General features: G+C 35.8%; 1 protein-coding gene across 1 annotated transcript in view; it reads left to right on the top strand.

The window, feature by feature from the left end:
- The window catches only part of CHRNA4 (cholinergic receptor nicotinic alpha 4 subunit), a 55188-nt gene that overhangs the window by 28332 nt on the left and 11336 nt on the right, over positions 1-15520 (top strand). Inside the window, exon 5 of the mRNA XM_074288833.1 lies at positions 12247-13627. Within this exon, the coding sequence (XP_074144934.1) occupies positions 12247-13627 (1381 nt within the window). The remainder of the gene's footprint in view (positions 1-12246; positions 13628-15520) is intronic.

Here is a 15520-nt window from a genome sequence, read left to right as displayed (position 1 = left end):
GTCTATTTTGGCTAATGTATAGAATGTGTGAAAGGTATTAATATGAAATAAATCTGGAAAGAGAGTCATGCTAGTTTGTAAGGAGGCTTGAAAGAGTTTAGACTTCACATGGGAAATAATAAAGAGTACTGCAGATTTCTATCAGAGAAGCAAGTAATATTCCCATATCTACATTTAAGAAAGAATAAAGTATAATAGCATTGGTACAAAGGATGAACATAGCAGTGGTGTGCTGATGATATATAATCACTGGCTCATACATACATACAATACACACACCTGACATAATTATCAATTTCAACCTACATTATTAACATCTCCCCATTATGTGCTTAAATCTAGAGCCCAACTTCTTTAACTGTGGGTTGTAGCTCCATATGGATCTTGTAACTAAATGTGGGGGTTATGAAATTATGATTTATGATCAGTAAATTTTTTATTTGTATACTTATTTTATATACCCAATGTCATGTAAAAATTTCTTGGGTAAAAAAGACTGTGAGCAGAAAAAGTTTAAGAAGCCCTGGTCTAGACAATCAACAAAATAATAAATCAAGCCCTAATTTATAAAGTATAATTGCTTACTTTGGAAAGTTAACAAATAGCTCTGTCTCTCTCTCTCTAGCCTATTTGAGCTGGCTCCAGCACACCCTTGACTATAAGGAAGATAGTAGAGGTGAGAAGACCTATTAGAAGATGACTGACTGCAACAGTTCAGTTGGCTAATAATGAAGGCTAGCAGTGATGGCAGTGGTAATACAGAGGTGGTGATGAATACAAAATATGTGGAGATAAAATGGACAGAATTTAGTACTGATTAGATGTGAAGGTGATGAAGAGGGATGACTCACTGATAAATCCAGGGTCATCCTGGAAGATTGGGTGGAAATGGCATCATTGATAGAAACAGTGATGGTAGAAGTAGAGCAGGCTTAGAAGGAATCATGATAGAATTGGAGGATATCCTAGTGTAGGTTTCCTATAGCTGTACCTAATAGGAAGTTGAGTCTGGAGCTCAGAAGTGAGATCAAGACTAGTCATATAGATTTGAAAGTCATCTGTATAGAAGTGGGAGTGAGATTACCAAGGAAGTATAGAAAGACAGAAGAAAAAAGCTAAAAGCAAATCCCAGGGAAACATCCTTCCTTATATACAGGAAAGTTATTTGCAAAGGTCAAAGCACTATATTGATCTACATTCTTTTATTATTAGCATTATTATTTTAATTCTCACTATATCTGATAAGTATGTGTAAGTTGATGAACATTATTAACTCCCTGAAAGCCCAAGGGACAAATAAACTATAGCTTGGTTCGGAGTCGAGGGCAATAGAATTGGACTCTATAATGGTCTGACACAGATTATTAACTGAGACAAAATCTTTGTTTCATGGACTCATTGCTGAAACTGATGTTGGAAATCATTTAGTTCCTCATTTAACAGATGGATAAGGTCAATTCAAGTCATCAAATATTTATGAAACACATACTAAGTGTTGAATTTAAAAAGAAAGGCAAAAAACAGTCTTAGCTCTGGAAACTCAACAGTTTAATGGGGATACAGCATGCAAACAATTATACAAAAAAAATTGAGGATAACTGCAGAAGGAAGATACTACTATAAAGAAAGATCAGGAAAAAGAGAAAGAAGAAATGACTTTTCCTAATGTTAAAATGGGAAATGCATGCCAGAGCAGGGACTAAAACTCTTGCCTCAACTTCCAATGCAGTAATTCATTATGATATATCCTATCTCTAGTCAATTCCAGAAGAACTTGAAAATAAGGGTGTTGTAACGTTAAACAAATACCAGAGTACTTCTCTAAAAAAAAAAAAAAAAAAGCAGATATATTGGATGGACAGTCTCTGCATTTTCCATTTTTCACATAGTTTATCAATGTGTAACTTGGATGCTTTCCATATAAAATAGTTGCTCAATAGAAACTTCTTTAATTTGTCACTAGAGAGTATTTTAATTTCTGCATTAAACTGACTTCTGGAGGTAGGGGAAGGAACTCTAGTTTGCTAACTTGAGTAATCATGCACTCATTCACTGAAGTCTTTTCTTCTGGCTTCTGGTTTAATGAAATCTACAGATTCAGAGATTAGAATCCTTCTGGTAAGCTAAAATCTGCTGCCCTATGAAGTTCACCTACTAATTCTTCTTTTTGGGACCAGGGAAGATAAATATAACTATCTCCTTCCACATGACAATCCTTCACCTATTTGAAGAAGATGATTTAGTTTCTCCCTACACTCACCAACAAATTTCCCTTTAGTTCTCCAGCCTAAATAGCCCTGTTTTTTTTTCAAATAATTTGAACATGGTATGGCTTTGTCATCTTACATCTAAGTCACCTTCTTGTTTTTCTGTATCCCTTCTAAGTCTATCCTTCCAGAGTCTAGACTTGGACATCATATCAGGACCATCACCTATATTGCTTTGGAAACTATATTTTTGTTAATGTAGTCAAATATTTCATTGGTCCTTTTAACTAGTGACAAATAAATATGTGTAATCATTAATTAATATTGAGCTTCCAATCCACTAGAATTCTTAGATCTTTACTTTTTTTTTTTTCAATTAGCAAGCATTTGAGTTTTTTCTCTTTTAATTTCCTTCCTGTTGAGAAAGGAAAAAAATGGAAAAACAAAATCGTTGTAATAAAAACACTTAGTCAGGTGAAGCAAATGTCCATGCATTGATCAGAGTTCTAAAGTCTTTCAAGTTTTTCTTCTGTGCAACATGATATTTGTGGAAATATGTATAGAAGAATTGCCCATGTTTGATATATCATATTGCTTGCTGTCTCAGGGAGGGGATGAGGGAAAGGGAGGAGGAAATTAAGAGCACAAGGTTTTGTAAGGATGAATGTAGAAAATTATCCATGTATATATATTTGAAAATAAAAAGCTTTTAAAAAGGTGGCATCTAGGATATAGCCCTAGGATAGTGAGTTGTAATAGTTATTTTTGTCCCCAGCTCACATATCCTCTCTCATGCATATTACCTGATCACACATGTTCCTACTCCCACATATGGGAGGGCATATTCCTTTGTATTTGGGGTGATTTTCTATATCATTTACTTTGCTTTTGTTGGTTAACTAAATATCTTTTACTTTGAACTAATATATTGTCTGTTGACTTGATGAAAGGGATATCAATTCATGCAAGTTTCTTCAATGTGGGAACTGCATTCTTTCCTCTTTGCATTCCTAGCAGTTGTTACATAGCACATAGAAGGTATTTAATAAATACTTGCTGTTTGATTGATAAAAAAAGTTATTCTTTTTCTCTTCTTCTATTCTTCCTCCTCCTCTTTCTTCTTCTTCTTCTTCTTTTTCTTCTTCTTCTTCTTTTTCTTCTTCTTCTTTTTCTTCTTCTTCTTTTTCTTCTTCTTCTTCTTCTTCTTGTTCTTCTTGTTCTTGTTCTTCTTCTTCTTCTTCTTCTTATTATTATTATTATTATTATTATTATTATTATTATCCTGGTACTATTCTCTTTACTTTAGATCATTTTATACAAGTCTTCCCAGGTTTCTCAGAAACTATCTTTTGTAATTTTTTATTGAACTATAATATTTCATCATATTACATTCATGTATCAGAATGCAACTATTTCAAAGGTAAACAACCTTGGTTCTTTTCAAAAACTGCTTCTTATCATGTCACTCTATATTCTGTATTTGTAGAGTTTTTGAGCCCAAATGAAATATGTTACATTTGATCTTATTAGCTTCATTCAACCTTTCAAGAACCTTTTGAATCTCAATTCTTTCATCTAACATATTCACTATCCTATCCATGTTTGCATTATCCATCAATTTAAAATTAATATTATATCATCTATTTTTTTCATCTAATTTAGCAAAATGTTTGACAGAATAAATCTAAATTCAGAGGTTCATAGCTCTGCACTAGAAATTTCCCTTCTGGGTGATATAGATCCATTAACTACCATTCTTTTCATTTGTTTGCTCATTCAGAATTCAGAATCACTTAATTGTACAATTGGGTATAGTTTATATATCTTCACTTTATTCACAAAGACATTATGAGAAACTTCATCAAATGTCTTATAGAAACCTAGGTATACTATGTCTGTGGAATTATCTTGATCAAATAGCAAGGGGAAAAAGTCCCTGTACAAAAAGAAAAATGAAGTTAGTCTGGCATGACTGTTTTCATAGTGATTGTTACTTCTCTAAATGGTTATAAACTATTCCTTTAACAATCTACTTCAGAGTCCTATTCTCTATATTTGTGTTTTCTCTTTTTTAATTCTTTTTTTATTATAGCTTTTTATTTTCAAAACATATGCATGGATAATTTTTCAACATTGACTCTTACAAAACCTTGTGCTCTGAATTTTCTCTCCCTTCCCCTCACTACATATATATGCATATTTATACAATTATCGTGTTGCACAAGAAAAATTCGATCAAAAAAGGGAAATGAGAAAGAAAACAATACAAACAAATGGGAAAAAGAGTGAAAATGCTATGTTGTTATCCACACTCAGTTCCCAAGTGCTCTCTTTGATGGCTCTCTTCATCCCAAGATCTTTGGAAGTGGCCTGAATCATCTCATTGTTGAAAAGAGACACATTCATCAGATTTGATCTTCATATAATCATCTTGTTGCCATGTACAATGATCTCCTGGTTGTGCTCATTTCACTCAGCATCAGTTCATGTAAATTTCTCCAGGCCTCTCTGAAATCATCCTACTGATTGTTTCTTATAGAACAATAATACTCCATAACACTAATATACCCTAACTTATTCAGCCATTCTCCAATTGATGAGCATTCACTCAGTTTCCAGTTTCTTGCCACTACAAAAAGGGCTGCCACAAACATTTTTGCAAATGTGGGATCCTTTCTCTTCTTTATGATCTCTTTGGGATATAAGTCCAGTAGAAACACTGATGGATCAAAGAGAATACATAGTTTGATAGCCCTTTGGGCATAGTTCCAAATTGCTCTCCAAAATGGCGGGATTCTTTCACAACTCCACCAACAATGCATTAGTGTCCCAGTTTTCCCACATCCCCTCCAACATTCGTCATTATCTTTTCCTGTCATGAGAGATATGTAATGGTACCTCAAAGTTGTCTTAATTTTAACTTTTCTAATCAATAGTGATTTAGAGCACCTTTTCATTTGACTAGAAATGGCTTCAATTTCTTTATCTGAAAATTGTTCATATCCTTTGATCATTTATTATTTGGAGAATGGCTTGAATTCTTATAAATTTGAGTCAATTCTCTATATATTTTAGAAATGAGGACTTTATCAGAATCCCTGAATGCAAAAAATTTTCCAGTTTATTGCTTCCTTTCTAATCTTGTCTGCATTGGTTTTGTTTGTTTAAAAAAAAAAAAAACTTTTTAACTTAATATAATCAAAAGTATCTATTTTGTGTTCAGTAATGTACTCCAGTTCTTCTTTGGCCACAAATTTCTTCCTTCTCCATCTGAGAGGTAAACTATCCTTTGTTCTTTTAATTTGCTTATAATATCATTCTGTTTTCTCTTTTAATTTCTTTTTGCCTCCCCATCTCCCTTTGTGCTTTTCTTTCATTATCCAATCTGAATAAACATTTACTCATCCTCTATTCTGTGTAAGGCACTATGCTAGATGCTGATGATACAAAGAAAAGTAAATAGTCCCTGCCCACACAGTACATTCTACATATAATGCTTGTGATACTTTGAGTTAAGAGATCTCAATCAGTTTTTTAGCTTCTGATACATGATGTCCCAGGCATTCCTTTGACTTATCATTTTAATAACCTCATCCAAGAAAGGAAATGCCATTTATCTGGTATGATAAAAAAAATTATAGATTTGGGGATAGAATATACCTGGGGATGAGGGGGAGGTTCAACTACCTCATTTTACAGATGATGAAACTGAAGCCCAGAGAGATTGTTTCACATAGCAATGGAGTTAGAATTTAATATGAATTCTCTGATTGCAAATCATTTTCTCTAAATTATATTGATGAACCTATCCTGGTTCTTAGTGATCACTTTTTTTTACTTCCCATAAGGAGAGTTCACAAACCATACCTTAAATAATTCATTCCAGAATTTTAACATTAATAAATATTAAGTTTGGGAACTTATAGTTTGGAAAAAATCTACCTTTCTCTTTCAGAGAATATAGTTGCCTTCTCTCCAATTCTGTGGCATCTTTTTCCTTGGCACCATTTTCCCCCTCCAAAATTTTTCAGAAATCAATGATAGCAGTTCCTCTTCTAATTCTTTCAGAATCCTGGATATATTTCTTCAGAACTTCTTGGCTTTTAGTCTTTGAGGAAATACTTACATACTTACTCTCTTACCATCTTCTATTTTACTTTGTTATTTAGTTCTTTGTTAGTCATTTTTGTTCTTCCCTTCCCAATCCAGTGATCATTCTTGTAAAGAGAAAGAGAAAACAGAAAGGAAGAGTATAATAAATCCTTTTTGTAGCATGTTATCATTTTCTCATTAGAAGGTCATAAATTTAGATCGAAAAAGGACACGAAGTCATCTTTTCAAATCCCCTTGTCTTAGAGAAGAGGAAAATATGAGTCAGAGAATTAAAAATCATTTCCTCAAGATTATGCAGTTGGTTAAATAGTAAAGGCAAGACTAAAATCCAGGTCCCTGCTTCCAGAACCAGTGCTTTTTCCACTGTATCAGACATGGTCTCAGCCCTCAGACTCTTACCGAGTAGAGATTGTATTTCTTCCTTGATCTCCCCAAGTCTCCCTTTTCCTTCATCAGTGAATCCAGAACTAGAAACTAGGAGTGGAGGGAGGGAGTGGGTTACTGAAAAGGCACAAAAGGGAAAGTAGAGAATGAAGTACATCTGCAAGACTTTTCAGTCTTAAGGCTCTCTGTGAATATATTTTCTGTAGAGCTTTCAGCAGTATCAAATGAAGAATTTTGAGTTAGAGAGATTGGAATTTGAATCTCGGCTCAGACTCTGTCAAATAGTGCAATCCTGGGCAAGAATCTAGATTGGTTTTCCATTTCCTTCTCCAGCTTATTTTACAGATAAGAAAACTAAGGTAAACGGGGTTAAGTGACTTTTCCAGGTATTTCCAATAAACTTAAGATGGAGAGAATTATTTACATCCAGAGAGAGCACTATGGGGACTGAATGTGGATCATAGCATAGTATTTCACCTTTTTCAATGCTGTTGTTTATTTGCTTGTTTTTTTTGTCTTTTCCTCTCTCATTTTTCCCCTTTTAATCTGACTTTTTAAAGCAGCATAATAAATATGGAAATATGTTTCTTTCTTTTTTTAAAGTGACTTGTGCAGGGTCACATAGCTACTCAAGTGTCTTGAGGTCAGATTTGAATTCAGGAAGATATGCATTCCTGATTCTAGATCTGAAATCTATTGATTATGTCACTTCAATGGTCTAAATACCAATTGATTAAATACAAACTATTTAAATGCAAGGTAATTTGAGAGGCATTAGCAGTTGAACAGATGAGGAAAGGTCTCTTAAAGAGAGAGAAGAATTCCATGAGGTATGTAAGGAAGGAGTACATTCCTGAGATGGCCAGTGTAAAGAAAGAGGGAGGGTATGGAGTAACATGTAAGGAACAGAAAAAATGATAACAGAGGTCAGGATAAAATGCAATATCCAGTTAGGCTGCTAGGATAGGTTGGAACCAGGGTGTATAGGGTTTTAAAAGCTAAGAGCTTATATTTTATAGTATAACAATTTCTTTTATCTTAGAGACAATAGAAAGCTGATAAAAGAGTTGGTTCAATGAGGGAGTCTCATGGCTATCTGAATTTTAGGAAAAAAAATTTGGCAGCAGTGTGTAGGGGGCAGTGAAGTTGGTAGAGAAGAAACAAAGTGGATAATTAAGAGAATGTTACAGTAATCTAAGTGTGAGGTGATAATGATTTCTTTGACAGAGCAAAGGTGATTCTAGCTATTCAAGCTAAATACTGCCTCCTCAGACTTCCATCTATCTTTTCATTAGCTTTGTGTAGTAGAAAGTATTTGGAATGATAGCTTCTGAGTTCAAATCTCTACTCTGCCCTTTACTGTCTGACCTTAAGAAAGTAATTTGAATTCTCTAGGTTTCTAGGGATTCAGTTTAAGATGACCTTTAAGACAATTCAATTTCTAAATCTATGGTACTTTGAACTGTACCATTTAGTCACCAAGAGCTGCCTCTTTGTCATAAGGTCAGTCTTTGCAACTCTTTGTTCAGTTTCCATATGGCAAATACAAGATAAATGTTTTTTAGTCAACTTTAGAGATTTTCCCCTACCCTCACAAACTTTCACTAGTTCTCTGGGTTGGAAATCCCTCAATTTCTTTATTCCAAAACTCTTTTACTCTCATTTATATGATTGGGAGGAGGAAAAGAGACCTTGAAACAAAACTAGACCCAAGAGACAAGGTTAGTCTTTCCCAGACTAACCGAATTTGTGGTCTTTCATATGCCTATGTAAACCTTTCCAGGCTTCCAGCCCATTCTGTATCTCAACATGAAAAACCCAGCTGTTAGACACTTCACACTTTGGCAGTTCAGACAACTGGGATATGGTCTGTTTGCCAAAAAAAAGTATTTTATTATATTTAAGGCAGAGACCAGTAGCTTGCTAGATTCAAATGGACTGGATCGTCAGAGAGGCTGGTTTAAACTATGAACAAATATTGATTGAGTGCTATGTTAAATCCTCTAAGAAAACACAAAAAAAGTTTACAGTCTAGTCCCTTCCCACAAGAATCACACAGTCTTCCTTAAGAAGATGAAACATACCTGAAATAAAAAAATAACACAAAATGCTGTGTGATACATTATTGGGCTCTGTGACTCAGAGCCTCAGAGTATCTGGGCTGCAGGATGTTACCTAGAAAACCCCTATGTCAGCATGTGCTACTAACTGTGCCTCTTTCCATTACATCATTACTAGTATCTCATCCTTCTGAGAATTACAGAGTTTAAAAAGATAGGTATAAAGCAGGTGTCAGTGGAAACGAGGCAATCTATTGTCACATAATAATTTTATCAAATTATAGTATTGTTGATGGGTTCAATTTGTGCTGTCCAGCAGTCTACTCTTAACCTAAAGTCCATAAACTGGAAAAAAAAAATTTTGAGAACTCTATTTCAATTTAATTTGTTTTCTTTGTAACCCTGTATAGATATTTTGCATACTTTTGTTCATTTAAAAAAAGAATTCTTAGGAGGAATCAGTTGACTCAAACAGACTACTGTGTATTTGAACATGACACAAAATCTATAGATAATATATAAATGATGCCATAAATAAGACACAAGAACTTTGAATGGTTTCTCTTCTCTACCAAGTCTTATTCTGCCTCATTAGATTTATGGCCCACTGGATCACCCCAGTGTGGATTAAGCTATGCTGGAATAAAATACATTAAATTATCCTCTATTAGATGACACCATACTAGATTATACACAGGACAAGATTACATTGGGTGACACTACATTAGATACATTACAGTGAATCATATTGTCCTGGATCAATTTGCACTACACTTAACACTATTTTAAAAAACCCAGACATTTTTCCTCAATCCTTCATTAAAGTCTATTAAATGACTGCCAAAGAAACAATTTAGTTTAAGTTTGGTTTGTTTGTTTCATTTGGTGACTGAATAGAATTAAGCTCATCTAGTTTTTTTGTTGTTTTTTTGTTTTGTTTTGTTTTGTTTTGTTTACAGTCAAGCAAGAAAATGAGGTGGTAACAATAAACTAGATTGAGTAGTATGCTGGTAAATGTTTAACAACGATCTCTTATGGGGGGCCCTGAAAAAATAATAGGCTTTCTGATTTTATCTCATTATTTGTATTTCATCCATTATTCTTAAATCTAAGCAGTCAACAAAACAATAGATCAACTCATATAAATAAAGACTTGATTTTTAGCATTTACTGACTTCTAAGATGTCCACAATGAAAATTTAACTCTCAGCTTAGTTTGAACTAACTCTCACACAACTATTACCAAATTTCACTGGTGTGTTGTAAATTATCTATTTATTGTTAGGCTACCTGTCTGTCAAAATTTGGCTACTTCTTGAGTTGGTCTTTACTTCTGTGCTCATCTGCAGTGGGACTCCCCTGGAAGGGGAATGTATCTAATTCATTCTCTATGCTTTACATACAGACCATACTCATTAAGGTTGAGTGGGAGGCTAAGGGTAGATCTGGAAATATTGGAAGCTCTAGTTCCATTATGCAGAAATATGTCTTATTTAATGGTAGTAGCACCTCCTACTTTATATTTATTGTCTAGTGAATGTAGAGTATATTGGCAAAATGAGCTAAAATCTCAGAACTTGGATCTGAGTTCCTGCTGAGGAGATGGCAAGCCTAAAGCTGAGATTCTTTTTGGTGCTAAGTTTTGGGCTGTGGCTGTATCATAGGCCAAGATGTTGGCTATAACTACAACACAATGTTAATTTGTAGCTTCTAAGTCAAAATGGGTCAACAATGATTCATTTCTACTTGACTTTGACACCATTCATCTGGATCATTGCTCCACCAGAGAGAAAAATGGCAAACCACTCCAGTATCTTTGCCAAGAAAACCTTATGGACAGAGGTCCATGGGATCCCAGTGAGTTGGGTATGCCTGAACAAAAACCACTGACCTAAAACGCTGAGAGAGCTTAATTGACTTGCCCTGTGTCATAATCACGGTGTGTATGAGATGGAGCAGGTCTTCCTGGCTTAAAGCCATCTCTCTATCTACCACAGTATAAAAAGAGGTATCTAGGAACCCTCTCTAGTGCTACCAGAAACAGATTAAAATATAATTGTGAAATACTTAACAAAATAAACAAACATAGATAACATTATGTTTTCAAACGGAGTCAATATGCCACCCATAGAGATCTTTATGTATGTATGATGAATTAATAGCTCCTATTCTATTGGAATCTGACTCCACTACACTACATCATGTAGCTTCCCTCATTACAGAATAACAACATCTTCCCTATGACTCATGGCTGGTTGTTAAATGGCTATTGAATATTATCCTTCCTGGTGCTTCAGTTTTAAAATTAAATTATCCACAAGAGGTTGTCTGGCATGTTGGATAGAAGGAGCTTGGTGTTAGAAGATCTGTTAGGAGAAAAATCCTTTTTGTAACTGGCTTTATGGGTTTAAGCAAGTTACTTAAGCTCTGGAGTTGCGGCTTCCTCGTTTGTAATAACGTTTATAACACTTGTGTAGTAGTAAGCTTGCTGGGTTGATATAAGAAGAATGATTTTTTTAAACTTTTAAATCCTGCATCTATGTATATAACATTCAGTATCATATTATTGTTAGAGTAACTGAGATATAATCTATTCAGAGAGTTAATTGTAACCTGGGAAGATAGAGTGTTCCACTAAAAAGAAGACTGGAGGCAGGAGATCTAGGTGCCACTTCCTAATTTTTCTACAGGCTGATTATATGGTCTGGGGCAGGTAACTTAACCTCTCTTGAGTCAGCCTTCCAATCTATAAAATCAAGATAGTGACTGCCTTACCTCTTCCATAGGGATAGATAACCTGAAGCTCAAATAATTAAAGTGCTTTGAAAAGCAAAAAGCTATGCAGCACTACAAAACAATAACAGAAACAACAATTCCGGATCTTCAACTAAAATGGACTAAGTAGTTTTCAAATTAGATCCAGTATATAAAATCAAAATAACCTGAGAATAGGATGAAGTCCATAGTCTTCTCATCATCCTGTCTATTACAGAAGTTGTACTATGAATACTTTTGGCGAGGCTACAGAAAGTGAACTTATATCATAATTCTTTTATTCAATTACAAAAAACAATTATTTTATCATTCTGTGCAGCTGTCCACAGACCATTAAATATGAAAGAACAATAACAGGTTATTGACTTTCCCCAGAACTCCATTGAACAAGGTGAGAATAATTTTTCTATAATAATAGCAAGCTGATATTTATGAAGTATTTAAGATTTTAAAAGTGCTTTATATACATTATGACATTTGAGCCTCAAAATCCTGTGAGGCAGGTATTGCTGGTATTTTTATTTTTATTATTATTATAAAAATTACATTTGGTAATTATACCTATATTTATACCCATGTCCACACGTGTTCTCTCTACCCCACAACTAAGAAAGAAATTACAGTGTGGTTGGCCAGAGAGTGCTAGTGCTCACAGTGACACTAATAAATGTAATGTTCTTATTGGCTTCTCCTCTTTACTACTACAGTGCTGATGGTGATTTTGCTGTTACCCACCTGACCAAAGCTCATCTCTTCTACGATGGAAGAATCAAATGGACACCCCCTGCCATCTATAAGAGCTCCTGCAGCATTGATGTCACCTTTTTCCCTTTTGACCAGCAAAATTGTACCATGAAGTTTGGTTCCTGGACTTATGACAAAGCAAAAATTGACTTGGTGAGCATGCACAGCCATGTGGACCAATTGGATTACTGGGAGAGTGGCGAGTGGGTCATCATCAATGCTGTGGGAAACTATAACATTAAGAAGTATGAGTGTTGTACCGAAATTTACCCAGACATCACCTACTCCTTCATCATTCGTAGACTCCCCCTGTTTTACACCATCAACCTCATCATCCCCTGCCTTCTTATTTCCTGTTTGACCGTCTTGGTTTTCTACCTACCCTCAGACTGTGGGGAGAAGATCACATTGTGCATTTCCGTGCTGTTATCCTTGACAGTGTTTCTACTTCTTATCACTGAGATCATTCCATCCACATCACTGGTCATTCCCCTGATTGGGGAGTACTTGCTCTTCACTATGATCTTTGTGACATTGTCCATCATCATTACAGTCTTTGTGCTCAATGTCCACCATCGCTCACCTCGCACACACACCATGCCTGCATGGGTCCGAAGGGTATTCCTGGATATCATCCCCCGCTTGCTCTTCATGAAACGTCCTGGTGTGGTGAAGGACAACTGCAGGAAGCTGGTTGAGTCCATGCACAAACTTGCTGGAGGTCCAAGGTTCTGGCCACAGCCGGAGCCCAATTTTATTACCTCATCTTCCATCAGCCCCCAGAGCCCAGACCGATCACCTTCAGCTTCATTCTGTGTCCATCTGGAGGATCCAGTCAAATCTCAACCTGTTTGCAAGTCTCCCTCAGGTCAGTATACTGTGCTGCAGCATCCCGAACCTGGGAAGCCCAGTCCCTGCTCTTCACCCACACCCCAACTTCCTCCAAATAATACCCATCCCTCTGGCTTCTCCAAAGTCAGATCTCTAAGCGTACAACAAATGTACAGCTCCAGCAAAGTGGAGGAAGGAAGTATCCGTTGCAGGTCAAGGAGCATTCAATATTGTTCTCTCCAAGAGGATTCTTCCCAGGCAAACAATGGACAGTCTGCCAGCTCCCCTGCCTCTTTGAGGAGCAACAAAGATGAAGTCCAGCCCCAGGAGAAGCCCTCCCCATGCAAGTGTCAATGCAAGAAAGTCAAAGCTGTACCTGTCTCAGATCCAGTAACCAAACCACGTAGTACCAAAGAACAGCATGCCCTGCCCATGTCACCAGCCTTGAAACTTGCAGTAGAGGGAGTCCAATATATCGCAGACCATTTGAAGGCAGAAGACACAGATTTTTCGGTAAGTCATTCAATCAATCACCCAAAAAGGATTTATTTATTTTTGCTGAGGTAATCGAGGTTAAGTGACTTGCCCAGGATCACACAGCTAGGAAGTATTAAATGTCTGAGATCTGGATTTGAACTCAGTCCTCCTGACTTCAGGGCTGGTGCTCTATCCACTGTGCCATCTAACTGCTCTCCAAAAGAATTTATTAAGTCCAATCCATAGCAGCTGTTAGAAATTATAGGGCCTACTGGGATACGTTCCTAAATAAATATGATAGACAGTCTGCTTTTTATTTTCTTCTATAATGACAGGGAAGGATGAGTCAAAAACAGTTCCTAGTCCCCAAATTATGTACACAAACTTTTGAAATATATTGAATGATCTATGTGTCTATTTGCTGCAGATTTAATTTCTTCCCCACTCCCTCTCTATGTATGCCTAATTAATTTTAAAGAAGCCTGATTTTCTTCAGTTTACTTGATGGGGGGAACACTGCAAAGTAGGATTCTTCAGGGTAGAACTTATGCACTTGTGTTGGAGGTCAGAAAAAAGCCAAAATAAACCCCCATATAACTGAAAACCAATTGTATGTAGCTGCTCTTCATTTTGTGGATAATATCAATCTCAGAACAATACTCAGAGTGGGACAGGGAAATGATTGAAAAATGGGGCTGACCTTGGATGTGAAACATGTTACTTATGCAACATTGCACAAGAAAAAAAAAAATAGTTACTCAGTTATCCAATCTGGGTTTACAAATTCCTAAGAAAAATCTCCTGAGGGGCAGCTAGGTGGTGCCTAAAGTCAGGAGGACCTGAGTTCAAATATGATCTCAGATATTTAACACTTGCTACACCTCCTGGCTGTGTGACTCTGGGCAAGTCACTTAACCCCAATTGCCTCAGGAAAAAAAAAATAAAACCTCCAGGACAGATAACTTTTTTTCCAGATCAAAGGAAGAAAGGAAAGAAAGAAAGAAAGAAACTAGCATTTATAAAGGGCCTTCTATGTGCCAGATATTATGCTTAATACTTTGCAAATATTATCTCATTTGATCCTCACAATAACATTGGGAGGTAGGCACTATTCTGAACTCCATTGTATAGTTGAAGTAACTAAGGCAGACAAAGATTAAATGGCCTGCTCAAGTTTTAGTATCTGAAGTTAGCATCTGAAATCCAATGTGAACTCGGGTTTTCTTAATTTCAGGCTCAGTTCTTTATCTATTGTACTGCCTAACTGTCTGAAAATCAAAGTCTTGCGCAGTATGGATGATGGGCAAAGAATAGAAAGAAGCTTGACTTAGGAAAGAGAGTGGAAACTGACATTTAGTGTTCCTTCCTATTTATCTTGTACATAGTTTGTTATTGCTCAATTGTGACTCTTCATGAATTCCATTTGGAGTTTTCTTGGCAAAGATACTGTAGTGGTCTGCCATTTCTTTTTCCAGTTTATTTTACAGATGTGTAAACTGAGGCAAACAGAATTAGGTGACTTGCCCAGGATCACACAGTAAGTGTCTGAGACCAGATTTGAATTCAGGAAGATGAGTCTTCTTGATCCCAGACTCAGTACTCTATCCATTGCACCACTTAGCTTTGTGTATAATTGTTTGCAAGTTGCCTCCCCCATTAGTCTGTAAACTCCTTGGGGGCAGGAATTGACTTTTGTCTACTCTTGTATCTCCAGCATTTAACACCATGGCTGGCCCACAGTAGGCATTTAATAAATGCTGATTAATTGATTGTAATAACTGAAGAGTCAAATATGACTAGGGCTGTGTGAATTTTGAAAACCATGAAGGATGATAATAATGGTGGCATGGGAAGAGAAAAACAATATTTATAAGGTACTTTTAGTTTTACTAAAAACTTTTGTTATAACCACTCTGCGAAGTAAATAAT

This window comes from Sminthopsis crassicaudata, chromosome 2 (genome assembly GCF_048593235.1).
Source record: "Sminthopsis crassicaudata isolate SCR6 chromosome 2, ASM4859323v1, whole genome shotgun sequence".
NCBI lineage: Eukaryota > Metazoa > Chordata > Mammalia > Dasyuromorphia > Dasyuridae > Sminthopsis > Sminthopsis crassicaudata.
This window is presented reverse-complemented; position numbering and strand designations above follow the sequence as displayed.